This window comes from Anarrhichthys ocellatus, unplaced genomic scaffold (genome assembly GCF_004355925.1).
Source record: "Anarrhichthys ocellatus isolate YVR2014 unplaced genomic scaffold, GSC_Weel_1.0 scaffold1, whole genome shotgun sequence".
Taxonomy (NCBI): domain Eukaryota; kingdom Metazoa; phylum Chordata; class Actinopteri; order Perciformes; family Anarhichadidae; genus Anarrhichthys; species Anarrhichthys ocellatus.
The window spans coordinates 14,094,604-14,120,327 of NW_022280031.1; the positions used below are offsets into that span (position 1 = coordinate 14,094,604).

The 25,724-nt window shown below is 41.8% G+C and overlaps 3 protein-coding genes across 8 annotated transcripts in view; all 3 read left to right on the top strand.

The window, feature by feature from the left end:
- Positions 1–5,191, top strand: part of LOC116384141 (glutathione hydrolase 7-like) — a 6,791-nt gene extending 1,600 nt beyond the window's left edge. For 4 of the 6 annotated variants that reach the window (XM_031848567.1, XM_031848557.1, XM_031848585.1 and 1 more), the window contains exons 3-18: positions 295–397; positions 686–1,683; positions 1,943–2,151; positions 2,225–2,376; positions 2,471–2,588; positions 2,662–2,729; positions 2,814–2,887; positions 3,008–3,189; positions 3,314–3,401; positions 3,491–3,621; positions 3,717–3,805; positions 3,982–4,122; positions 4,216–4,333; positions 4,411–4,548; positions 4,648–4,747; positions 4,823–5,191. In XM_031848567.1, coding sequence (XP_031704427.1) covers positions 1,557–1,683; positions 1,943–2,151; positions 2,225–2,376; positions 2,471–2,588; positions 2,662–2,729; positions 2,814–2,887; positions 3,008–3,189; positions 3,314–3,401; positions 3,491–3,621; positions 3,717–3,805; positions 3,982–4,122; positions 4,216–4,333; positions 4,411–4,548; positions 4,648–4,747; positions 4,823–4,974 — 1,887 coding nt within the window. In that variant the 5' untranslated portion in view covers positions 295–397; positions 686–1,556 and the 3' untranslated portion in view covers positions 4,975–5,191. The remainder of the gene's footprint in view (positions 1–294; positions 398–685; positions 1,684–1,942; positions 2,152–2,224; positions 2,377–2,470; positions 2,589–2,661; positions 2,730–2,813; positions 2,888–3,007; positions 3,190–3,313; positions 3,402–3,490; positions 3,622–3,716; positions 3,806–3,981; positions 4,123–4,215; positions 4,334–4,410; positions 4,549–4,647; positions 4,748–4,822) is intronic. The other 2 variants (XM_031848603.1, XM_031848594.1) reach the window with 2 other exon arrangements.
- An 861-nt stretch (positions 5,192–6,052) lies between these two features.
- Positions 6,053–12,007, top strand: cyld2 (cylindromatosis (turban tumor syndrome) 2). The gene is made up of 14 exons (XM_031850088.1): positions 6,053–6,134; positions 6,560–7,069; positions 7,166–7,295; positions 7,761–8,008; positions 8,099–8,267; positions 8,757–8,889; positions 9,084–9,188; positions 9,465–9,544; positions 9,680–9,746; positions 9,826–9,958; positions 10,059–10,167; positions 10,255–10,373; positions 10,461–10,665; positions 10,961–12,007. Exons 2-14 carry the CDS (start codon positions 6,629–6,631, stop codon positions 11,191–11,193), a joined length of 2,172 nt encoding a protein of 723 aa, XP_031705948.1. The 5' UTR covers positions 6,053–6,134; positions 6,560–6,628; the 3' UTR covers positions 11,194–12,007.
- Positions 12,008–13,473: 1,466 nt separating this feature from the next.
- On the top strand, positions 13,474–24,820 carry top1a (DNA topoisomerase Ia). Its single transcript, XM_031841999.1, has 21 exons — positions 13,474–13,581; positions 14,042–14,066; positions 16,121–16,217; positions 16,378–16,486; positions 17,447–17,493; positions 17,640–17,735; positions 17,837–17,906; positions 18,093–18,181; positions 18,324–18,439; positions 18,524–18,645; positions 18,753–18,875; positions 19,232–19,419; positions 19,524–19,668; positions 19,906–20,049; positions 20,264–20,449; positions 20,532–20,600; positions 22,025–22,139; positions 22,382–22,509; positions 23,167–23,261; positions 23,367–23,516; positions 23,688–24,820. Exons 1-21 carry the CDS (start codon positions 13,567–13,569, stop codon positions 23,788–23,790), a joined length of 2,232 nt encoding a protein of 743 aa, XP_031697859.1. The 5' UTR covers positions 13,474–13,566; the 3' UTR covers positions 23,791–24,820.
- The last annotated feature ends 904 nt before the right edge of the window (positions 24,821–25,724 follow it).

Below are 25,724 nucleotides of genomic sequence, written 5' to 3' on the forward strand. Positions count from 1 at the left end.
TATATATATATATATAATCACTATGCAGTGTTTCTTCTGGACAAAGTAGGGCATCTGCAGTATGGTTGAAATCATTACAATAATAGCAAGGATGTATTGATTTTCATGAATCATAAACTGGTATTATATGCCGAATCATCCCACATGAACATATTGCTGTGCATGATGAGGACCTTTTTAAGCTAATAATGACAATTAAAGAGATATTTCTTAACATTCATATGTAATGTTGGAGGATTCTTTTTTTCCCCTCAATGTTTCCCCTGTTATTTGTTTTGGTCGTGGTCTCCACAGAAGCAGGTTCAGCAGAGAACCAGGGTGCAGAGCTGACGGACACCCAGTCATCAAACCCTGCTCTCCAAGGAGAGACTGTTGCAAACGTGCAAAGTGACATCAGGTGAGGGAACACGAGGAATCCTTTCAAGAAATCATTACTATATTATCTTTAAGGGGGAAATGAACACACAGCTTTATTCCAATTCCTTTTAAATGCATATTGGCGAGCACCAACTTGTTCAGGTTGTTAGACACTTAACCCCAAAAATTGCTCCCGTAGCTGTGCCTACGGTGTAGAAATGTGATAGAATCTGAATTGTAAGTTGCTTTGGATAAAAGCATCTGCTAAATGACTGTAATGTAATGTAATGTAATGTAGACTCACACACTTGCTTGTGTTTCTCTCCAGTGTTTTAGATCCAGAGCCCACAGTTCGAAGCAGCAGCAGCAGCAGCAGTCAAGCCATCACAGGCTCTGTTTCTCAGCCGAAAGCTGTGTTAGAAGTGACACAGTTAACCTGCATCCAGAAGGCTAAAACCTGGACAGACCCACACCACATGTCTCGTAACGCCATTCAGCGCCAAAACCGCGTTCGCCAAGGAGTCCAGCATCACTCCTTCCACCTCCAGCAGCCAGGACATCGCAACCTCAGCCACTGAGGCTCTGGTTGTAAAACTGCAAATGTTAAGCGTGAAATAATTAAGACGCATTGCACTTCACACTCCAATACACACACATTTTTGTCTTGTGCACATTTAAGCTATACATCTGATCTAGATGTAACCCATCACAACAACATGACAACAGGCAGCGACATTATATATAAATATATACTCGTACTGTATAAGAATGTTGAAATGAAGATGTTCACCTCATGAAATGAGATGCACTATGTTTTCATGTTTGTGTGCATGTGGATGAGTGCATCCTTTGCAAAATGTATCTTCTAGCATTTTGGACATTTTCTTTGCGTATCGATGTGCATTTATTTAGCTTTGTGTAATTGGTGAAAATCTTTTTTTATACGGCAATAAAAATGTTGACTTTGCAGCTTGTGCTTTTATTTTATTTTTGTCAAATTTTCAAATGTCCAAATGGCAGTGAACTGCTGACAATTTGACGGATGCAAATGTTGAGATCTCATTGGTTGGGGGGTAATTGCACCTGCTGTGTTTGATTACATGGTTAGCTAAGGGAGGGGTGCAGTTTATGGACTTTTACAATCAGGAGGCCTGTGAAGAACTGTGTTCGTGAATTGACTTAGTCTGTGTGTGAGTACAATGAAAATGGAAGTTTCTCCTGAAACAAAACTTAACAAGCAGTTAATATTCAGTTACAATAGTTTTGCTGGTTCATCGGAATTGGCTGATGGCTCAAGTGACTTCACCTGTGACTTGAATAAAAATGGTGAGAGGGTATAAATGTAGCAGAAATGGTTTACAATCCTAGCTATCGGCACACAACATGCTGCTGTATTACTCTCCCACTGACTTACACCTGGCATGATGCTAATTTGCAGCACTGTGTGTAAATCACCTGATTAGATGTCAAGGGAGAAAACATGCAGGGATTGAGCACCTGGGCTGAAATTATTAAATGGCTTGCAAACCCAAAATATTTCTACTGTGGTAAAGGTTTGAATATTGTTTCGTTGCTGCTGCCACAGACCTCAGCCATCTCCCAAAGGACGTCCCTCTGAAACAGCTGGCCTCTGGTAGCCCAAATGTGTTGGACTGTAGCCTGTCCGACCTCAAAGAGACAGACAAGGACCGCTCCAGTCAGGACACAGCCATTTGCGTCTATGCTGTATCTATCACCTTTGCCATTGGAGTCACCTTTGCTTTGATCCTGCATATTTATCTGGGTGTAAGCTTGGTATGTAGTGTAATATAACATGTAACTATTACCACAATTGCATTATTTATCCTCATGACAGTTTACTTCTCAGGTGTTTGTGAAAGGTGTGGTGGTTTCGGATCGCGAGCGCTGCACTGCACTCGGCCAGACGGTCCTTCGTGATCGTGGATCCAGTGTGGATGCAGCCATCACTGCCACCCTGTGTTTGGGTGTTGTGCATCCACATGTGTCAGGTGTTGGTGGGTACGTGACTGACTTAATGCTGATACGCTCAGTGTGAAATACACATGGACGCTTCTGGTCTCAAATTCATCCTTTGCTCATTCTCTTTCTGTAGAGGTGGGCTGATGCTGGTTCATGACATCCAAAGGAATGAAACCAGGGTGATTAATTTTCAGGGAACTGCACCGACAGCACTTAAAGAGGAGATGCTGCAAAGTGTTTCTGAACTAAAGGTAATGTAGAGGTGTGTGTGTGGGGGGGATCGATCACTTTATTTAACATGTATAATTTATTTCATCCTTTTAGGCAGGTCTGCAAGTGGGTGTGCCAGGTCTGCTCAGGGGGTTACAACATGCTCACAGCTTGTATGGGAGGTAAAAGAGTTGAGACAGAGTGAAAATGAGTTTGTGTTTAGCTTTCATCCTTAAATCGGATATCTTACCACAAAATCACTGCAGGCTATCATGGGAGGATGTGGTCACCAGAGCCGCAGCTGTTGCCAAAGAAGGTTTCAATGTATCTCTCAGTCTTGGTGAGTCAAACCATCCCTCTTTACATTTCCTCACTTAACCACATTACTCGCAATATAACGTAGTGGTGTGTTCTGAGAAACGAAAACACCAGCATGTGACTCATTTGTGTAATTCTACAGCTGAGGCCATTTTAAAGGTAAAAGGTGAGCGGCTGTCGCAACGTTTCAGGGACACGTTCATGCCAGGTGGCCGAGCTCTGATTCCTGGTTCGTTTCTGAGGTCGTCCAGTCTGGCTGGAGTCCTCGAGGCTGGTCTGCCAAACTTCTATGATGGGAACTTCTCACGAGAGCTGGAGGATGAGGTGAAAGACGTCCAGACATCAAATAGGTTCCTGTTTTGTGGGCAAAGTTGGAGTGAAATTTGCTTTTAATCTTTTAGCGACTGCTATTATTCCAGTGTCAGTGATGCTGTGTTTTCATTCAAAGGTGCGAAGAAATGGAGGAGTCCTGAGCAGAGAAGACATCAGTAACTACAGTGTACAAGTAGAGCAGCCAGTGGAAGGCCTGTACAATGGTAAAGACCAGACTTTCTTCAACAATAGACTGCATAAACATGTATGCATTCTTAATACCTTCATCTATATTTTGTTAATCTTGTCTTAGAATTTATTATCCAAGTTCCTCCTCCCCCCTCTACTGGTGCAGCGTTGATATCGGCGCTCAACCTTTTGGAGGGCCTCCAGCTCAATGGGAACAATAACACAGGAAATCAAACGCAACACTGGATTGCCGAGGTACTGGAATGCAAACCTTGCATGTTTTTCACAATTGCGGCCTGGCTGAAATGGTAGATCTCCTACATAGGAATTGTTTATTTCTCCCTATTAAGGCTCTGAAAGGAGCTTTGGCTATAGCCAGTGGTTTGGGTGACCCTTCCTCTAACTCTTCAGTGACTGAGCGGCTCTCTGACATGCTGAGGTGAACTACATATAGGAGTCACACTTGCAAATAGTGCGGCAAATAAAGATTTATTTTCATTATTGATTAATCAGACTTTTTTCCTGATTCTTTTGTCTATGAAATGTGAGAAAGTAGGAACATTAACCCTAACATATAGTACGACAGGTATCATTTTCTCTCTGCTCTTGCCAAAGTATGAGTCAAGCTGAAATGCTTCGCCAGAGGATCAATTCCTCCCATACCTCTCCACCTGAGTACCACTCCTTACGGACAGAGCCGATGGCTGGGCAAGTAGTAGTCGTGGGGCCAGATGGACTCATCGTGTCAATTGCGAGGTGAAGGTGTGAGATCTACAGGATATGTGTGGAATGTGCTGCTGGGTGCACTGACATTCTTTTATCTTATCTTTTTTGTCTGTATGATCTCAGTTCCTTGAGCACGCCATTCGGGAGCAGAATCATGACTGGGTCGGGTGTCATTCTCAACAGCCTCATCCTTGACTTCTCCTGGCCAATCAAAACCTCAGGGCGACGCTTAACCAATCAGGTACCATTAGAAATCGCACCATTTCACAAAGTATTTTTCTTTTAGGTAAGGCTCACTGTTATCCATTTGTGCTATAGAATAACAGAGTCCAGCCGGGAAAGAGGCCCCAAACATCTCTCATGCCCACAATAGTGGTGCCAGCGCAGCATAAATGTGGGATCTACATGGCACTAAGCGGTTCAGGTGGACAACAGGGTCTGAGTGTGATCACCCAGGTTTGACCACTTTACATCATAAAGGTTTGGATTCTGATTTAATGGAAGAAGTTATGATTTTTAAAACATTTACAAATTTTGACTTTCTGTGTGCTTTAGGTGTTGATCAGTGCACTGTCCTTCCACAAAGAGAAAAATGAAAGCCTCTCCCCAAAAGGACTCCTCCCTAATCGTCAGCCAAACAGACGTCTTGTTGACCGTAAGTTGACCTTTTCCCTTATTGACATCATTTTTTTCATAGTAATTTCCTACTTTCCTAACTCTTCATCATCAGCTGAGTTTCCAGAGGAGAGGGTGCGGTTTGAAAAGGGCCGCACAGTAACGAGAGTGAAGACGAACTCTGTTGTCCAGGGGATCCTGAGGAACAAAGACATCATTACTGCCATAACGCCTCAATTATCTGATCTTTTGTTACAGTTCTCATGAACTTTTTATTGTGAAAAATCTTCCAAGAGCATGTTATGGTAGCATCTGGATGAGCTAATGTTCCACTGCATGATGTAAGTTTATAGTTGTTCTGTGCTTGATACTCTCATGTTATTGTGATCCCCAGCCAGCAGAGGGCAGTCATCCAACATGTACTTTCTATTAGGGCAAATTTGTCTATCCATAAGAAATGTCTTCAAAACCGATTAAAGGAATATCGCCATCATACTTGAGCTCCAAGCTGATGTGTCGTGATGGATTTGCGAATGCTGGATAACAGGCGAAGGTTTTATGCAGGTTGAGGTCACATGGCCACGCATGCATGCTGAAAATTAGGGCTGTTATGCAAAGCTGATGTGCCTTCAAGATACTGTCTGTCCACCATACCATTTGTGTTGCCGTGTAGGACGTGCAGCTATGTCATGTGTTAAGCCTGCACGCAGACAAACGTATGTCACTCTAAACGTTGCTTTCAATCAATCGTTTACTGTAGACATTTTTTCTTATCTGTTGACTCTGTTTCTTTGTAATATTCCAACGCATCTTATAGAATCTGTGGCCTCCAATGTGTTTTTTTTAAAAATGACAATGAAAATCAAGACTTGTCATACAAGTTTATTCTGATAAATTAAGCTGATAAATTTAGGCTTATGTCAGATCATAAACTGTGCAGTTTATGTCAGAAAGCACTAGAAGACGAGTCAAAGGTCATGAGATCTCAAAATGCTTCACGACAGTCTCAGTAAATCAATGCTATAACTGAGAGCTATATGCATTTCCCTTTCAGGTTCCTCTGACCACTTGCTGCACACCGTTTGAGTTTACTGGAGGCTATCTGTGCGATAACTGTCCCCAGCGGTCATACGGATGGGCAGTTGTATGTGAAATTAGCAGCCACTCTTAGTTCAAACATATAGTCAACAATATCATCCCTTTTTCTTATCTAATTTAGTCATGCATCTCGTTGCGAGATTTTCAGGGCGGAGAAGTTGGGAGCTGCCAAGTGGGCGTTGTCTGTCAGATGCAGGTCAGTACTTAAGCGCCCGCAGGTTATTTCATCTACTTTCATCAACAAAGCAAGAGGAAGAGATGCTCTCACCTGCTTTTGTTGGCAATTAATTCATGCTTCGCGGAGTAATTTCCCTCGACAAATAAAAACGGTAAGTAAGCCAGCGGTTTGTACTTTCCCAAAGGCTAAACTGACTCTCTAATGACTCTCTAATGATGATTAGAAATGTGCAACGTTGCAGAGCAAGTTGGTTTAACTTAAATTTTTATCGTGCATCTAAGTTTCCATATTCAAGCTCGCTCTTAGAGGGACGTGTTTGAATTGTATTAATCATATTGTAATAAGTATATACTTATAAGTATATAAGTATATACTTATTACAATTGTAGGCGAACTGCTAAATTAATCGTGAGTAGCCTACTGTTTAACAGTTTTAATCGTTTTAACAGTTTAAAACTGTTTAACAGTTTTAATTCGTCTGTAATAAAGTTTCTCCCCACTTCGTAAGCTTTTTAAAGTGTCGCTATGAGCCATTAGATAGATGTATACTAATGTGCCGCTGTTGTATTCCTACAGCTTAACGGCTTCTGTAAAGCCCATTTACCTGCTTCAAAGCCGTTTAACAGACTACACTGTAGTGGAAACATGGAGCCCAAAGCCGTTGTTCTGAAGGAGAAGTTTTTCATCGTGATACGCGGGAAGTCGAGGAAAGGCTTCTGTCGAGGATGCATCGGCCGCGTGGAGGCGGAGCTGCAGCGCGGAGAGCTGACGGGGCTGCTGTACGGCGGCGGCGGAGGCGGCACCGCGGGGAGCCCCAAGAGCGGAGGTGTGAGGAGGGAGGACACGTACCCTCTGACCCGACACCAGGCGCAGCTGCTGCTCTTCGTTTCCCCCGCGAGCAAACGCCTGGAGCTGCTGTGCAACCCGCAGCTGTTCTCGGCGATCTGCGAGCTGTCTCAGGACGACCTGGTGGTGGTGAAGCACAAGAGGGGACACCTGCCGGGGCTGATGAAGAACCTGATGGAAATTGGGAGGAAGGAGAACAAAGACGACCTGCACATGCTCGGCTTTGAAGTGGAGTTTGTGGTGGGTGAAGTTGTTCGTCTGATTTTGTTGAGTGTTTATCTGTGTTCAATACACAAGAGTGTTGAGTTTCTGTTTTTCTTTGTCTCTCCTCTATAGGACAGTGATCACAATCTGTCATCTAAGAAACCTGCACCCCTTCCCCTGTTCAGTGCAGCAGACATCGTCCAGGTGGTCCCATCTTACGCCGTTCCCAATGGTCTGCAATGGAAAGACGGCCAATGTGAGGGTAAGTAAAGTGGAGAAAGTCGCAGCTTCCCTGACTCCTTCAACGTCAACATTTGCCACTTCTTCCCCACAAGATCAAAATATATCCCTTTGGTTTAGGATAATGAATCGAACCCTTTTCTTTTTTTTTTCTTTTTTTTTTTTTAAATTGCTCCATTCAGATAATTAAATCCTTCTATTGAAAGATATCCAGGAAGCATGTGACTCCACAGGGGGTGCAAAAGAAGCGGTACCAGTACACAACTGGAATAACTGGTCCTGTTGCTGTGATATGTGAAACCGCAGATTCATCACATGGTCTGGAGGTTTGGCACATAGTGAACTCTCAGCTGTCTGCATACCTCGTATGTAGTAGACCTGTGCGGTGTTAGCCTGAGGTCAATCTGATGAGGCAGCATGTGACGAGTCTAAAAAAAAAACGACGTCTCGTTATTTCTAACCGTTCGGCTTCCGTACCTCTCCACAGGTTTAAACAGAAAAGGGGTGACGCGCATCAATTCCATGCCGAATATAGGATCTCATGCACGACACGTCAGGGAGAACCGCACGGAGCAGGGTGTCATTCAGAGCCAACCTTCGAGCACGTCTCATGTGTCTCTGGAGGTGGGCTCCATGGTGGAGGTGGTGTCCAACTCGGGTGTCACAGTGTACGGGGTCATCCAGTGGTTGGGGGTGCCAGAAGGGAAGACCAACAAATGGGCTGGGATTGAATTGGTGAGTGACTTAAAATGTTGCAGAGTTGTGTTTTTCTTTCAGCATCTCCCTGATTTTTTTTATTTTTTAAATTTTTTTTCATTGTTTCAGGACTATGACGTGAACGGCTGCTCTGATGGGAAGCACGGAGGCCAGAGGTATTTCACCTGCAAAATGGGCAGAGCTTTGTTTGTTCCCGTCGCAAAGTGCAGCCCCGATGGCAGGTTCGTCTGCTCGTCTACAGGGACGGAGAACCTCAACCCCGCAGACGCACCTCCAGGTTAGACACTTCTCCCAGTATGGTGGGACATGCATACTGATATTACATTTTACATTTTTAGTTGTGTTATACAAGACAATTTGCAAACTCTTAACTTTTGATCAGGGAGCCAGTATTGTGTAAAGTTAGTGCATAAAGCTTGAGGGAGAGGCGTTTGTCATTCCTCTCATTACGTGTCATTTATGATTCACACATCCTCACAGAATCCAGGTTGTAATGTCACTCGGGTTGAACATAAGTTTAAACGTCTGACTTCTTTTCACACCCTTCTGAAGAGAAATTGAGTCCCATGCTCCTGAAACAATGCACAGTTTGTGGCAGTGTTTTTATCAGTGAACTTCCTGCTTTGGAAAAGCAGGTTAATCACTATTCACAGAGACCTGTGTGATTGTTTAAGCCCGGTAATCTAAAGCTATGAGTAAAATGCTGAGGTTTGTGTTCAAATGCCATTTTGAGATCTGTTATTGTATGCTTGTTTGTTGTTTTCAGTTCCTCCATTTGAGGACCCAGAGGAGGATGTACCTCCTATTCCTGAATCCGAGGCCTTGTCTTTGTTAGTGGGACGAATGAAAGGGATTCAGGGTCACATCAACTCCTGTTACCTCGATGCAACGCTCTTCAGGTAAAACCAGTTCAATGCCTCTCAGGACAAATGATTCTCAAGAAGCACACTGGTGCAAACGCAGCTCGGATTTAATTTAGTCTCTCGTTATCTCGAGCAGTTTTATTATGAGAACATGTACAACTCAATGAGCACGGTGAACTGTATTCAGATAAGTGGCGAGTTGATAAAACAATGTGGTTTTCTGTCTTCAGTTTGTTCGGCTCATCCGTGACCCTGGACAACATCTGCAGAAAACCTGCTGACACGGAGAAACCCATAACCTGCACTCTAAGAAAAATAGTCAACCGTTTGCGCAGGTATATAAACGCTGTCTTCAAGACTTTGTTTCTCTAAAAGCCTTGCATTATCATCTAGTCTGCAATACAAGGAACATAATGACATCTTACATAATATCAGATGGTAAACAAGTACTCTCTGTCTTAATGATACGGGTAGTCTTAATCCACTGGTAAACACAAAGAAGTGCATGTGCTTAAAGCTTTCTCAAACATAGGACATGTCTCCGTGTTTGCTCCTGATTGTGTCGGTGTGTACTTGTGTTTGCTTACTGATAGCTGATGTATTTATTGCAGACACGGGTTCGTGCCTGCAGTGAATGTGATGAATTTCCGTAAAGAGCTTGGCTGCGACACCTTCCGAACAGAGGAGAAAGGTACACGCTCGTATCTTGCAACATGCATTGTTAGAAATGATATTCCAACAATGTGTCTTTTAGTCATTGCAACATTACATAATGAAACCCACTGTTAAAGTTATATATGTTTTTGATTGCTCTGCTTTACTGCAGACCCAGAGGAGTTCATCACAGTCCTCTTTCAGAAGGTGCTTTGCATGGAGCCGCTGCTCAAGCTCAGGTAGGATCTTAAACTGCCCAGTATTAAATATCCTGTGTGACTGCGTAAAGTTACTGAAATTCAGTTTTTCCTTTTTTAGATCGGGACCAGAAACATGCCAGGGTGCCTACACCTTCCAGATCTTTCTGGAGAAAGAACAGATGGGACAGATGCCCACTGTCCAACAGCTGCTGGACACGTCCTGCCTGTCTGGGGACCTCAAGTTTGAAGAGGTGAGCGTTTGCTCCTGTTATAAGGAAAATAAGCCTTTTGTGGTTTATCAAGTTTTCTTCTGTACATTAATGTAATTGCCTTTTACTATTTGTGTCTCAGATGCCGTCCTGTCTAATGGTTCAGATGCCGAGGTTTGGAAACAAGTATAAGATGTTCTCTCACATAATTCCCTCCACCGAGCTTGACGTCACAGATCTCCTATACAACTGTAAGAAACGGAGCTAGTCTGCATTGATTTAAATTCTGTAGCATATGAATTATTTTTTTATAATTAATTAATTACTTTTCCCAACAGCTCCAAGGGAATGCTTCGTCTGTGGGCAGTTGGCAGAGTACGAGTGTCTTCAGTGTCTACCAGATCGCAAACTGCAGCCAGGGAGAATAAAACAGTACTGCTCTACCTGCAACACACAGGTACGCCCAGACAGCCATTTTAGATGTCCAGTATCTCGCTGACCAAACCTGGAAACATGTTAAACTCTCTACTTATTGTTCTTTCAGGTGCACACCCATCCCTCCCGGCAGGGTCACTCTGCCAAAGCTCTGGCAGTACCAGCAGATGCGGCCTCTGGTTCTCCTGTGCCCAGGCACATGATGCAGCTGTTTGCTGTGCTCTGCATTCAAACCAGCCACTATGTGTCCTTCGTCAAATTCGGCCCTGATCCTCACTCCTGGCTCTTCTTCGACAGCATGGCAGACAGATGCGGTAAGATAGATTTCAGCTTGTTTTATTTATTTAAATTAATAGGTTGTTTCTTGGCTTAAGTAAGAAATCTTTTTCCTTCCATTAGTGGCATTATAGAATCAACAAATCGTTTTATTCTGATGTTCGTGCAAACTCTGCCTTGTTTTGTTTTTCTTACAAAGTGGTTTACCATGACTTGCCTTATTTGCTGATAAGGCAGCTTCGACAGTGTTGGATAAAGCCACACTCTGACGTCTACGACTGGTCTTTATCTCTTGTTAAACTGATCTAATCTTAAGGCTACTCGTTCTGACAGGTGACGATCAACGCGGCTACAACATTCCTGTGATCCGAGCTTGTCCGGAGTTGGGTGACTTCCTGTCCCAGCCGGAGGAGGAGCTGGCTTGTTCCAACCCCTCCCAGGCATCTGAGCTAGTGCGCAGGCTGCTGTGTGACTCTTACATGTTTCTATACCAAAACCCAGCCGCCCCACTTTCAAAGCCAAACCAGCAGGAGTCTTGTGAGGACGAGGACATGCCGTTCCAATAACAGTGCCTTAATAACCTTGCATCTGTGCGCAATCAACTGGATTTTGTGTTTGTTATTACATACAGGAAGTGAAACGGATGCTTCTAACGTCATGGAGGAAAATAATACTGCTGAAGAGAAACTGACTATGAATGATCGTAGTTAAAGTTGATGCAGATGTGTAAGAAGAAAAAGAACGTCAGTCGGTGCTGAGGCTAACTGCCCCCTCTCAGACACACTGTGATCACTTAAACACTGCTCTCCAAACACCAATGAGAGTCAAACTAACTATAACACAATGTAAAGACAACTCTAGATTAGAATGTTGTCTGTCCCTAAAGAGAGACCTTGGATTGGCAGAAAATCTCTCTACTGTCAGAGATCAAGTACAGGCTCAGACCACAAACTGGAAGACACACACACACAATCATGGCAACCAAAGTAAAACAGTGTGTGGTCACTGTTGGGGAGACTGAGACAGAGAGGCACTTCCTCCTAAATTGTAACACATTAAATGAAATGAGGAACGATTACTTTGACAAATTCAACTCTGTAATCCCAGATTTTGAAAGAGCTTAATGACTTCTCAAAATTGAAAATGGTCCCATGAGGAGAATTTGAGGCATATCTTGTGTGTATCAACATGCCACAATCTGACAGTGAATGACCTAGATACACATACATGCGTTTGTTCAAATGTAATTGTAATACTGTACATATATCTTCATTACACAACAATCGTATTGTGTTGATATTAATATTATTGTGTACTTTTGTTTTTTGATGCTTTTGGCAACATTGTTTTTGAATGCGCAGTAAAATATTACACTCTGAACTCATCAATGCCTTCTTTACCTCTTGAATGTCTTACTGTTGTTACACTGAGGAATATTTAGGAGGTCTCCACTTTGAGGTTGAAGGTATGGCTGAGAGTGAGCATGGTGAATGACATCGGCATAGTTTCTTTCTAACTTGCTAAAAAGACAGTGCACCTGACCCTACCCTCCCCTACATGTTGTACTTTGTGTTGAATTTACTGTAAACAATTTAACTTTTTGCAGATTTTACAAAGGCATGTTACTGGATCTGTGATATTGTATTTTTCATCAATCAAATTTCAAAATTGCAGTTGGAAATCAGTGAATTATCGGTGAACAGAATTTTATTGTACTAAAGATTTAGCGTGCAGAGCCCCTCTAAGCAGATACACCAGCGCCTATCTCTCATTTACAGTGTGGAGTCATTTTAAAAAGGACATCTAAAACCTCTTTATGCTAAATCCTAAGAGTCTAGACATAAGGTAGTGCTTTGAAGGTTCTGTGAGGACAGGTGAGTCCTTTGAGGTAATATATATGGACTGCAATGCCCTCTTGTGGACAAATTTGAGTTTGCTGTGAACATCCTAACTAATCATTTATTTATTTTAATATAATTTTCTTATTACCAGTCAGTATACAGGCCCACTAAATCACACAAGTATGTACATTATTTTTCATAACCTCTGAGGGGTGAAACCTTCATGATGAAATAATTTAAAAATTGCCCATAAAAGTTGCTTAACAAATGTTAAAGTGCAAGCTGCCATGTCATTATAATAAATGTACAAAATACTTTAAAAAGCTGGTGTTTTCCGATGCTGTAATGTGTATTCAGATAGATTAAATTATACAGTTATTCAGTAGTCATCTGTCAACCGTAAAAACACTACACATCTTCATTCATCCTCTAAAGATGATGCAACACTATTTTTTTTAGGACATGTCAGTTGTTTATTATTCTGAACCACATCTTTTGAAGTTCAATTCCCTCAACTACAGTCTTTTTCTATGAGTTATGTGATAGGCCTGTTGACTCTAAAGATTGTGGAGGGCAAGACAGCTCCTGTCTGTTACATGCCACACATTCTGGCTTACACCGTGTTTGAAATCACTAAAATACGTATTGTTTGATATGCATAATATGATGGGCATGTACAGTATCTGAAAGCACAGACCTCTTCAGGCATGATGATATGAATGTTGTTACTATTACTAGTAACATGTACAAAGAGCTGCTCCTTCCTTTTGCTCTCAGTCAGTTATCAGATCAAGTGACTACAAACAATAAGAGCACTGAGTCTGGAGCAGCTTGTGCTCCTGACACATGTGCGCCTCACTCAGGAGGACTGTGTGTGACCATCATGGGCCTGAAGGAGCAACACGTTTTTATCAAGAGGAGGAGCTACACTGCTCTCCACCAGTGAAACTGAGGCACATGCGCAGTAGCGTACAATCGGGACTTAAATCTCTTACACAACTGTCTTTTCTTCATTCTGCCTGCATCTCCTCGCCGGTGTGTGGTAACCCTACACGTTACTCATTTTTTGATTGTTCCAATCAAACAACACTTTAGGAAATGAGTGGGGACCAGGTAATGCCATCTCTCGTGGTGAACGGTTATAACATGTAGCTACTGTTTTATTAGCTTTGGTTTGACAAAGATAACTTGGCTAACTGTGGGTACAGTGCCTGCTAGCGCGCGTTAGCCGAGTCATTATGTTGTAAACAGCTTTTTGACACGTTTCATCACGTGTTTGCTTGTGGTGTCACTGAGAGGTGCTGTCTAGTTAGCATTCAGGTTTGAGTAGCTGGTCATTAACTCCAGGTTAAAGTGTGCTAACGCCACATTTAATGTGGCGCTAGCTGTTAGCCAACGTTAGCTTCGGTGTCAGCCGCTAAAGCAATACTACCAGCCAGCGTACCAATGCTAGCCTAAGCTAGCAATGGTAGCTACCAAACTCCCTTTGCTATCCAGCAAGTTCAAAGTTAGTTAGCCGGCTAGTTAGCCACTATGATATTTAACATCCGTCTGTTTTGTGATTTCTTTTCAGATCGACTGTGGCTCTCGTTTCAATGGTAAGTTTGTGACATAAAAGCCGGCAGGTTACAACGGGTGTTTGACATGTCTTCACTGCTCTAAATGTAACGTTACGGGTAGTTTCTCAGCAGTGGACAGAAATGGCGTCCAGAGACTAAGTCCTCTGTCTCACTCTCAAGCGCCTATTGTTCAAAAGGGAGGTATAATAACAGCTTTTCCGATACCTAGTTTCTCGATCCGAATCGGTAGTTGTACTCACCTCGAGGTGTTTTATCAGTTTATCTTATTAGAATTTCTTTATGGTTGGCTTTTAATGTCGTATTTCTCTCCTGAAAGTGAGGGTTTGGGGGTTGAGGACTTAGTCTCTGCGCCATTTTCTTTTTTCTGTGTAGCGGCCTGACTGTAGCTGAACCCTGGCTATGAAGTGCAGACGGCTGTGTGGAGGAGGCATAGTGCTTCATTAAGATCTCACCTAGTGACGAAGAAGTGTGTTGTGTTATTAAGACACAATCGTTAACGCTTTATTATGCCGTACGTTATTTTTATTATAGCTACAGGGACTGAACATTTCCCACATGCTGGAAGAAAGTGAACCGTTTTAAGTTGGATCCACATTTCAAATGTCAACACATGTCAACAACTTCAAGTCATCATCACACAAGTTAGGACGAAACATTTGTTTATTTGAACATCCTGACCATCTTAAAAGTATAAAATGTATTATATTAATATTGCATGCTATTAGGATTTGTCTGTTAAAGGTCAAGAAAACCAATATCAAGTATACGAGGTGGGCACCACCCACATCTATACCAAGAAAACTAAGTTTTAATTTTAAAAAGTCCAGTTAAGCAGGAGTAACTTTCCATGCGACGCATGGGTTATTGATCAGACATTTACTTATCTGTACATCTGTAATGCTTTAAAAGAATCATCCACACAACTAGCAGCAGTCCACTTATTTGGTTTTCATTCATCGGCAGTGGGGCGACACTTGACTGAGACATGAAGCACCTCGGCTTCACTTGTATTAGCCAGAAGGATATTCATTCCCGCCTCACTAGACTAACTTCACAAGATTAACTAGCAACGGTGGCATAATGGCATTATTTTAAACCATTTAATTTACCGGTACAAATTGTACTTTAATGCGTATGTGATGGTGTAGCACAACTTGTCTGCTAGTCAGTCACATCAGTCACCTGTTCTGAATGTTTATTTCTTCTGTGGAGCATTCATCACAATGATTACGTGTGTAACAGAGTGCAAAAGCTCCTGTTCGTTGAAGTTGTATCGCAGTGATTTGGATTAATTCTGAGAGGACGACACACATCAACTCTGTTTATCCACTATTTGAAAATGACAAAGTCAACTAGTTTTACAACGATGCATAAAGCTCCAAGTCTGTTTTTAGGCTTAGCGATTATTTTGAGAACAAATCACTCGGCGATCAAAGAATTTCAGCGTGTATGCAGGTGGTTTGTTCTGACGTACGCGGGGAACATTATGAACAATTAATTTTTACGACATGTTAGAAGACAAAGCAGTTAGCTGACGGGTCCATACTCTAAAGCACGTAGGCTTGATTTAGTGTTTGCACATTTGATGATTGCCATTGTTCCTTCCCTAAGATGTTTAATTTTTTTTATTTCCGGCTGTGGTTTACAAACTAAAAGAGGGTGAAAGCCGGCTGTCTTCTCTGACATGTTTCAACCTGTCTGTTGTTTCATATTGTCTCATAAACAATGAGGCTCGTATTGGGAGCAGTAGGGGGCGCTGTGCTACTGTGTAATAGATTACACAGTCATTCAGATTGTGGTGCATGTTCAGACCTAGTGTCTAGCCATTTAATTCATGTAAAAACACTGCAGGGGGGGGGGGGCTTGGTGCTTCCCAAGTTGTTGGTTGATAATATTGTTTTTCTCGCTATAGAATCATAATGGTCATACTATGGTCATTAGATAGATATTGTACCTAAATGTAGGTACACAATAATAATAATAATAATAATACCATTTCTTCAGTCCATTGTTAGGTTGTTTCAGTCAATATCTTTTACTCTTGAAGAAGCTGACACTTGTTTTCTTCTCAGACTCTCACAAGCATAAAGACAAGTACAAAGAGAAGGAACACAAACATAAGGACCACAAGAAGGATAAGGAAAGGGAGAAATCAAAGCATGGCAACAGGTATGGTGTGTGTGCTTCCACATTCTTCATAAATGCATGTTTCTGGTGGTATAGTTGCTCAAAGTGGACGCACCACTTGATTTTTTTTTTTTTTTGTTGCATTGAATAGTGGAAGGTAAAACAACCGTAATACATTTTTGTATTTATATTTTAACTCAAGCGATCACAAGGAGTCCGCTGACAAAAAACACAGAGACAAGGAGAAGGAGAAGATGAAGCAGAAAGATGGCAGCGCAGACAAATACAAGGACAAGCACAAGGAGAAGAAGGTGAATTACCATGCACATAATTCATGGAGGAAGGAACATGTGGTTGTGCATGTAATGCTGTGATTTTTGGGGTTCATCATGAATCATTCTGCGATATTGAGCTCTGTCACATCATACACATGTACCTACCTGGCTTACAGCTGTTTAACCTGCAATGTACAACATGTACATTTATTTCCAACCTTCTGTTTTAATTATGAAATATTTGCCAAATATGTCCTTTCAGCCAGGACACGGATATGATCAAAAATGGATCACTACATGTGTGACACTTTTTCTGCCCCAGCACCAGAATTTGGTTGGTAAATGCCGTTGCTAAATGTTAAATACAGTCTACCCAATTGCTCTGCAAATAGGGCGACTAGTGTATAATATCAGACAGATTCTTAGTCACTCCTGTATATCTCTAAGCAATGTATTCTCAGTCCGGTGTAGCTAAATGGTTTAGATGCTCTTGCTGCTTCGCCTGAGATCAAACAGAATTGTCAACTCGTTAACGTTTCAGTCGACTCAAACTTGTTGGAGTCGTCGGATTCAAAGGTCTGGACCGTAGCTTCTACCACTCGGAACAAACCAACTGTGTCTTATGCAGAAAGTACTGAAATGTTACATTACAGTCATTTAGCAGACGCTTTTATCCAAAGCGACTTACAATTCAGGTTCTATCACATTCATACACCGTAGGCACAGCTACGGGAGCAATTTTTGGGGTTAAGTGTCTTGCTCAAGGACACATCGACATGCGACTAGCGGAGTCGGGGATCGAACCTCTGATTGATGGACGGCCCTGCTCTCCACTTAGCCGCAGTCGCCCCCGTTAGTTCAGAATTAAAAAATGATTACTCATCAAAATGACAGAATTTGACAACGACTGGACCGTGATGAATCTTTTATAATGCAGACATGATATTTGTCTGCTTTACATGTTTTTTTCTTAACAACTTTGTGTAAATCTTTCAGATGAAGCCCCTTGATGGTAAAGTCAAAAAGGAGAATGGCTTTGCCAGGTATGTATGTACATTTTTATTTAAGTCATTTACCATCAGATGTATTTTTTTAATTTTTTTTTTTTTTTTATACAAAGCCGTTTCTGATTTTGAATGTGTGGTGTTTTTTTTTTTTTTTTTTTTTTTTTTTTTTTTTTTTTTTGCAGCCCTCCACCACAAGTGAAGTCTGAGCCTGAGGATAATTTTTACCACTCTCCTAAACTAGAGAAGTCTCTAAAACGAGAACGGGACGACGAGAACGGGTGAGCGGCTCCTTGCACGTCCTCCGTGTCTGTTTCGTGAGTGTTCGGGTATTTTGTAAAGTTGTCTGGGGCCAAATTTGTAACAAGTTTTTGTTTTTCAGCTCTGAATTCAAGGCCAAAAAAGTTAAGATTGAAAATGACAAGAAGGTCAAGAAAAAGAAACCAGAGGAGGTAAGCGAAGGCTGACTTCAATGAAAAGAAGCCCCTTTTACTTGAACATGTTCTGGAAAGCACAAAATTAGGCATAATTGGACAAGCACAAAAATAGCAGTATCAGCAAAAAAAACACAGACACGTTAGCAAAATAATGCTGTTTCTCTTCCCCTTTTTTTTTTTTTTTTTTTTTTTTTTTTTTAGGATATTAAGCCCAAAAAGACAAAAAACAAAAGGGCAGCTGCTGATGGAAAAAAGAAAGCAAAGAAAGAGCCAGAGGAGAAGTGGAAATGGTGAGTTATTCATGCCAGCTGAACGATACGATGCTTATCAATGCTGAGGTGGATGTATTTCGTGTTGTTGGATCGAGTAATGTTTTGTTTCTCTGGTATATTCAATAATCCTTATTTGATTGAATTATGTGCTTGGTTCCAGGTGGGAGGAGGAGCGATACACAGACGGCGTCAAATGGAAGTTTCTGGAACACAAAGGACCCGTTTTTGCACCACCGTACGAGCCTCTTCCTAGTCGAGTCAAATTTTACTATGACGGTGAGATTGTCTTTCTCAATGGATTCAGTCAAATACTACACCGTTGAACCATGCAATAACACGTCTGGTTTTGTTTCATTTTAGGTAAGCACATGAAGCTAAGCCCAGAGGCAGAGGAGGTGGCCACGTTCTTTGCCAAAATGCTGGACCACGAGTACACCACAAAGGATATCTTCCGCAAAAACTTCTTTAAAGATTGGAGGACGGTAGGAAGAAAGGGCACTTGTAAATAAAAGGACACAGATTTGGTGACATATTTAGAGTCTTGTGAAGTGATTTCTGTTTTTGAGCATCCCATGTTTTGCGGATGCAGGAAATGAATGCAGAGGAAAAGACTAAGTTGACAGACCTGAAGAAGTGCAACTTCAATGAGATGAGCGACTACTTCAAGGCTCAGTCTGAAGCCAGGAAGAACAAGTCAAAGGATGACAAACTGGTAAAGTATTACATTGTATCGAACTATAGAAATCACCCAATGTATCAACCAGCCATACAGGACAATGGTCCAATGTCACGTGTGTTACCTTTTTGTTTTATTCCATAGTTGTATAATTGATAAAACGCTAGCCAGCCACATTAGTCTAAGTCAACCCTGATCCCAAACATTTTTGTGATGAGGATCTGAAGAAGTAATACATAAACAGTTACTTTATGGCAGTATGTTTTCAAATGCACTACCTGGAACAAGTATCTGCCTCATTTGCACTTTCATATTTAGAATTGGAGTGGGTTCCTTCACATTGACACTATCAGATAGAGATCTTATGTGTTTTTGTTTCCTTCCCTTTGCAGAAATTAAAGGAGGAGAATGAGCGGCTCTTGCAGCTGTACGGCTTCTGCATCATGGACAACCACAGGGAACGTATTGCAAACTTTCGCATCGAGCCCCCGGGCCTGTTCCGCGGCCGTGGAGACCATCCCAAGATGGGAATGCTCAAACGTCGCATCAGGCCCAATGACATCATCGTCAACTGCAGCAAGTCAGTTTCCTTTTGTTTTGTTTTTCCTCGCTGTTCTGATGCCGGTGAACGGATGTTTTAAGTTGGTACAACAATGACACTTTTTATTATTGTGCTCCTCACAGGGACTCCAAGCACCCGGAGCCGCCTCCAGGCACTAAGTGGAAAGAGGTTCGACACGACAACAAGGTCACTTGGCTGGTGTCGTGGACGGAGAACATTCAAGGCTCGATCAAATACATCATGCTGAACCCCAGCTCAAGGATCAAGGTGGGCCGAGTACTGCACCACAAGGAGTTTTAGACCTCTTTAGACATCCTTCTGTGTGGGCTTAATGACTACATATCATGGCAACTTCATCGAGAAGCTGCATGTAACTGAGTTAATGTTTCATTGTTTTTATGCTGCACTCTGCAAAAACCTACTAATTTAAGTTCATAAGCCTGCATGTTGACACTGAAGCACAGCCCCGTGTAATCAACGTGTCACTCATTTGTTTGGCTGCAGGGAGAGAAGGATTGGCAGAAGTATGAAACTGCTCGTCAACTGAAGAAATGTGTGGACCGCATCAGAACCCAGTACCGCGAAGACTGGAAGTCTAAAGAGATGAGGATCAGACAAAGGGCCGTGGCCCTCTACTTCATCGACAAGGTGAGGCGCATCATGCAGTTTGAAATGACCACCGGCTTGCTGGACGTTATCCCTCACACATTGTGCAGAGTGTATAAAGCTTTAGGGAGTTATTTTTTTGTTTAAACAATGACTGTTACTTGCGGGGGTGTAGCGGGTGCTTAAACGCTAGCCGCAGTGAGGGTAATGTCTTCTGTAAGCTGGCTTTAATCCAGCTGTCCTGATGCCACTCTAGCTGGCACTGAGAGCGGGTAATGAGAAGGAGGAAGGAGAGACTGCGGACACCGTGGGCTGCTGCTCGCTGAGAGTCGAGCACATCAAACTCTATCCAGAGAACGATGGTCAAGAGTTTGTGGTGGAGTTTGACTTCCTTGGTAAAGACTCCATTCGCTACTACAACAAAGTCCCTGTGGAGAAACGGGTAAGAACTGTAAATCAGCGTGTTATTGTTGTGAGGAAGCAAACTTTGCTTGTGTATTCATGTGTGTTCTGCCTTTTTCTAGGTTTTTAAGAATCTTCAGTTGTTCATGGAGAACAAGGAGCCTGATGATGACCTGTTTGATCGCCTGAATGTAAGCAAAACATAACCTGGGATAGAGAACTATAAATACTTTTTTGGCAGGAATGAAAATTTGGGAAGACTGTTTCTAGAATACCAGAGGCCTGTACTACAAAGCAGGATTCAAGGTTAGCGCAGTACCTTCAGGTTTAAAGGTGCTCGTCCGAGATTGGGAGCTTTTCAGTTGCCTCTCAATGACTCGGCACGTCTGTGGCGACCTGGAGGCTCACGGCTAACGTTTTTGACGAGTCATATCTTATGAATGAACCATTCGGTACAGTCCTACTTGTAATGTTCTCATACAAATTTGATAAATATCTAATATATATCTAGGCTAAACTAATATTAGTAGCCGATTATACGATCTGTAGAATGTAGATTACAGTGGTGGCTGCGTAGGATTGTTTAGACTTGTTTTTCCCGAGCGTTGTAAAGTCAGCATTTATGAAAAGACGGATGTAATTATTTCCAGATTTCAACATGTTTTTGTCTGAAATATTCTGCTTTAGTCCAGATTTCTTGGTGTAACTTTAAAAAAAAAAAAAACATTTTCACTGAGATATAAAAAAGAGAAGTTTGGTCTCCTGCCAGCAGCAGCAAGCGCGTTTCAGGCTTCACAAAGCCGAGCGAAGTCACTTCAGATGGTTTGTGTCTTATGGAGTAGGACCACACACGCACTTTTTTTATCGTGGTGGTGTTTGCAGTCTTTCAATAATTGCATACTACAAAGTCCTGCCAATCATGTCTCTTGGCAATTGGGGATATGTTTAAACAGCTTTATTAAAAATAACCGGCAAGTTTGATGATGTTTGGACAAGCTGTACATTTGGAAATGGTGGCGCCCCACGTTGGGCAATTTAAAAATAGTTTTTCACACATGGTTCAACATTGTCATAAAACATATCCCATAATGTTGTATTGATTTATAGTCTGTGTATTGACACGCTTGTCTTTTGCATTTGTAGCACTCAATTTGAATGACTAGGTGTGTTCCAGGTGTAAATATCCTGTGAGTTTCTTGATTGGCCCAGCAGCTGTTAAGTTAGGTCTATTAATGTGCGGAGCCCCGCCCCCTTGAAGTTCATTGGTCAATATTTTTGCGTTTTGTAAACTGCAACTGTGTTCTTTGTCTAATATAAGTTTGCTCTTTGTTTGTCAAACATGACGGCAGACTTGTCCATGTTTGCGATTGGTCATATGCTGCAAACCCCGCCCCCTTTCACTGTGAACGCGCTCGCAGTCAGATTGAGAAACCCCCGGTTGATGACCGTCGTAGGACCGCTTAGAGGGATTACGGTTGTTGGGAATAATCAAGCCAGATAATGAAAAGATACCCAGGGTATTTTCAACTTGCTACGTAGTACGGGGCCCCGGCGTCTTGTCTTTTTTTTTTAGCACTCAGAAACTAGTTTGATTGTATGATCGTTTCTCCCCCAGACTTCTGTTCTGAACAAACATCTTCAGGAGCTGATGGACGGACTGACGGCCAAAGTCTTCCGTACCTACAACGCCTCGATCACCCTGCAACAACAGCTGAAGCAGCTCACAAGTGGTACGTCTCCACCTGCAGTCAAAGCATCTAAAACCACATTTTCACTTGAATCCAGCTTCATTTAGTCCCGTGTAGAGATGAATAGAAGGTGTAAACATGCATCTGTATCGCTTGCTTTAGATTTAACAGGCTTTTCATTTGTGTGTGAGTGTGAGTGAGTGTGAGAGAGAGAGAGAGACTACTATAATGAATCGATCTGCATACAGAAAACTCATACTCTCCGTCTCTCTCTCTCTCTCTAGCGGAAGAGAACCTTCCAGCCAAGGTCTTGTCCTACAACAGGGCCAACAGGGCGGTGGCCATCCTGTGTAACCATCAGCGGGCTCCACCAAAGACATTTGAGAAGTCTATGCAGAACCTGCAGACTAAGGTTAACAAGTGTTTTTGAATACTTCTGACAGACTCACTCTTTTTGTTTTGGCAAACCTGAGATGGAGGTTTGTTTAGTTAATCTCCCGTTTCACCAAAATTCTGTCAATTGTTTAACTCGAACTCTGGCCCACGGTTGGGGAGGACTGAGCCTTAATGCTACATGCTGTACCCAGTGAGCCACAGACATGCACCTTTTTTTTTTTTTTTTTTTTTTTTTTTTTTTTTTTTTTTTTTTGATCAAACTATAATCATCCATAAAGCATTTTTCATGCGGAAATGCGGTTTCGGCGTCTAAAATATGGAGATTTCCTGCTTTTCTATCATATTAAAGTGAATATATTTGGACCAAGATGATTGGGAACTAGGATGGACATTTTTCACTATTTTCCAGTATTTTATTAAACCATTGATTTATTCTAGAAAACAATTGGCAGATTAATAGATTAGAATTGTCAAAATAATTGTAAATTGCAGCTCATGTCCGGCTTTGTCGGTTTTGAATTTCTACAAAATAGTTCTTGGCATATTTACAGGTTATTGTAGATGACGTTCATGGGCCCGTTCAGTTTTAAGGAATCTGTAGGTTGTTTTTAGGTTGCTGTCAATTTAGCAAGAAGAAGAATCAGCACTTCATTGTTCGTTCGTTCTTTCTTAGATTGATGTCAAACGGGGCCAGCTTTCTGATGCCAAGAGAGAACTGAAGAGCTCAAAGGCTGATGCCAAAGTACGGAGAGATGAAAAATCCAAAAGGTAAGCATCCAAAAGTTTGCTACAGACAAATGGCCGTCTCCGAGGTCAACCTTATGTGTTTTTTTTTTTTTTTTTTAACCAACTGTATGCCGCTTGTCTCTGAAGGACCGTGGAGACGAGGAAGAAGGCGGTTGAGAGGATAGAAGATCAACTGATGAAGCTGGAGGTGCAGGCGACTGATCGGCAGGAGAACAAGCAGATTGCTCTCGGCACTTCCAAGCTCAACTATCTGGACCCTCGCATCTCTGTGGCTTGGTAAGATGATGTACAAAAAAATGTTTTTAAAGATTTCGGGAAAGAATCTCGTGTTGCTTTCGCATCGCGGTTGACTTTCCCTCTGTGGATTCTGTTGTTCGACATAAATCTAACCAGTACCTCAATGAGGAGCGTTTAAAGTGAACTCTGCCCGTCCTGGTCTGTGTCTAGGTGTAAGAAGTGGAGCATTCCCGTGGAGAAGATCTACAACAAAACCCAGCGGGAGAAGTTTGCCTGGGCCATCGACATGGCCGACGACGACTTTGAATTTTAAATCCCAGTTTGTGGTTTTAAACTATGATACACGTTTTTTTTTATCGGATACTTCGTTTTTTAGCTTAACTGAATTTTGCTCGATGGCCAGACCTGATCGGGAAGTTTGATCAGAAAAACAGCGGCGACGCGGTAATGCGAGATAATGAGGCCATAATGACGTGGCAGGAGGGTATTGTGGGTAGTCTAAACATCTGATCTGAGATCAGGCATCAAGGCTGAACTATACCCACAACTGAGCATCAAGGCAATGGTCTCAGTAAGTGGAACCTTTTTACCGTTTGTCTCTCCTCGGGGACGAAACTTGACATTGCCTGAACTTTGAACTCTGTGGTCCTATCGCTACTGTATACAGCAAAAAACAAAACAAAAAAAGCTTTGTAACATTTTATTTTCTCTGTTCACTTGCTCTGTATTTTAGCCCTCCCATGTATTATTATTAATGAATTCTATATTTTGATAGACAAAGTTAAATCAAATGAATTCCTTAACTACACCCACGCGCCTTTCGAGGAAACGGAGATCTTAGCCTGAGTTGTGTGCGTGCGTGTGCGTGTGTGTGTGTGTGAGGGGCTCGGCCATGGAATCGATTGGGTGAATATTTTAAACTGGACTATGTTGAATTGTTGAGCATGAAAGAGGATGTTTTGGCAGGCAAAGGGGGACAATACTGCAAACCATGTCAATATTTACTTAAGCAAGCAGAATGTGAATATTTAGTTTTACAGCCTCCATCAGGGACTTCTTTTACGGTGTAAATGTGAACCAATCATTTGTGTCCTTTTTTTTTTTTTTTTTTTTTTTTAAGTCGCAAGCATCCTCTGAATCTCTCTGCATAGCTCTGTCTACATCTGATTTTAACTTAATTTAACAAATGCTCCCAGAAAAAAACAAACTCCCGTATCTGTTACTTGAAGATAATGCTATGATAATGTATTTAAAGTCATTAAATGGAAAGTGTTTTTCTTCCCAGAAAAAAGGGTATGTGAGGGATATCGACTTTGCCAAAAAAAAATCACCAATCTGTTACAATTTAGGCAGTTCATTTTTTTTTAACGGTGTAAAGATTCAGGATAAAATAATGTAACATTTAATGTGAATTTTATCAGTTCATTTTATTCCACTTTTATGATAGGAACATTGATGTAAGTAGCTGTAAAGTCAACATCTTATTCCTGTTTTATCTTTTGTCATAGCCTTTGATCATGTTTTCTTTGAGTTTTATGCTCATTGTAGGTTGGAAAATGAATAAAACCCTACAAGTACCTTTTTACTATGTATTTTTTATTTATTTTTTGGACCCTTGAACATTTTAGGAAATTAAATTTTCTGAAGGAAGTGTTTTTTCCTCACATGGATGTAAGAACAAGGACCCCAAGTAGCAAAGCTGCTCTTGGACCTGCAGCCTTTGCGGAGGTCTTGCTTGAGTTACAGCGTCCTCAAATACATTTGATCCTCAAATTGTAAGAAGAGCTTAGACTCTGTATATTCTCAGCATTATGTGCAAGGTTTAACAATCATCAGTTTTAATAGATCTAATCTTTTAAATTCAGCCACTCTTAAAGAATACATTACTTTAATAATCGCTCCATGGTGTGACTGGATTCATTACTATCTGGTACATTCCTGTGATTTCTTTGTCCACAAGCGCACACACCTTTCAATTGATAGACGTTCTGGTCACCACCTGCATACAAACGTAGAGCTAAATACCTCACGTTCCCTTGCAGACAAGATAAACGGGTCATTCTACATCCGTTGCCTGTCAGGTTATTCATGTTTCCTCCCCGTAATGCAGCTCTCAGCACACACTGTATTGTCAGCGGCTCACCAGCAGGTGGGGCTGTGCGCATTCCTCCCAACACCAGTGCATTGTGTTTCACATTCATCACACTGAATAATTTGAAAGGTGTCCGTGGCCTAATTCCTATTCAC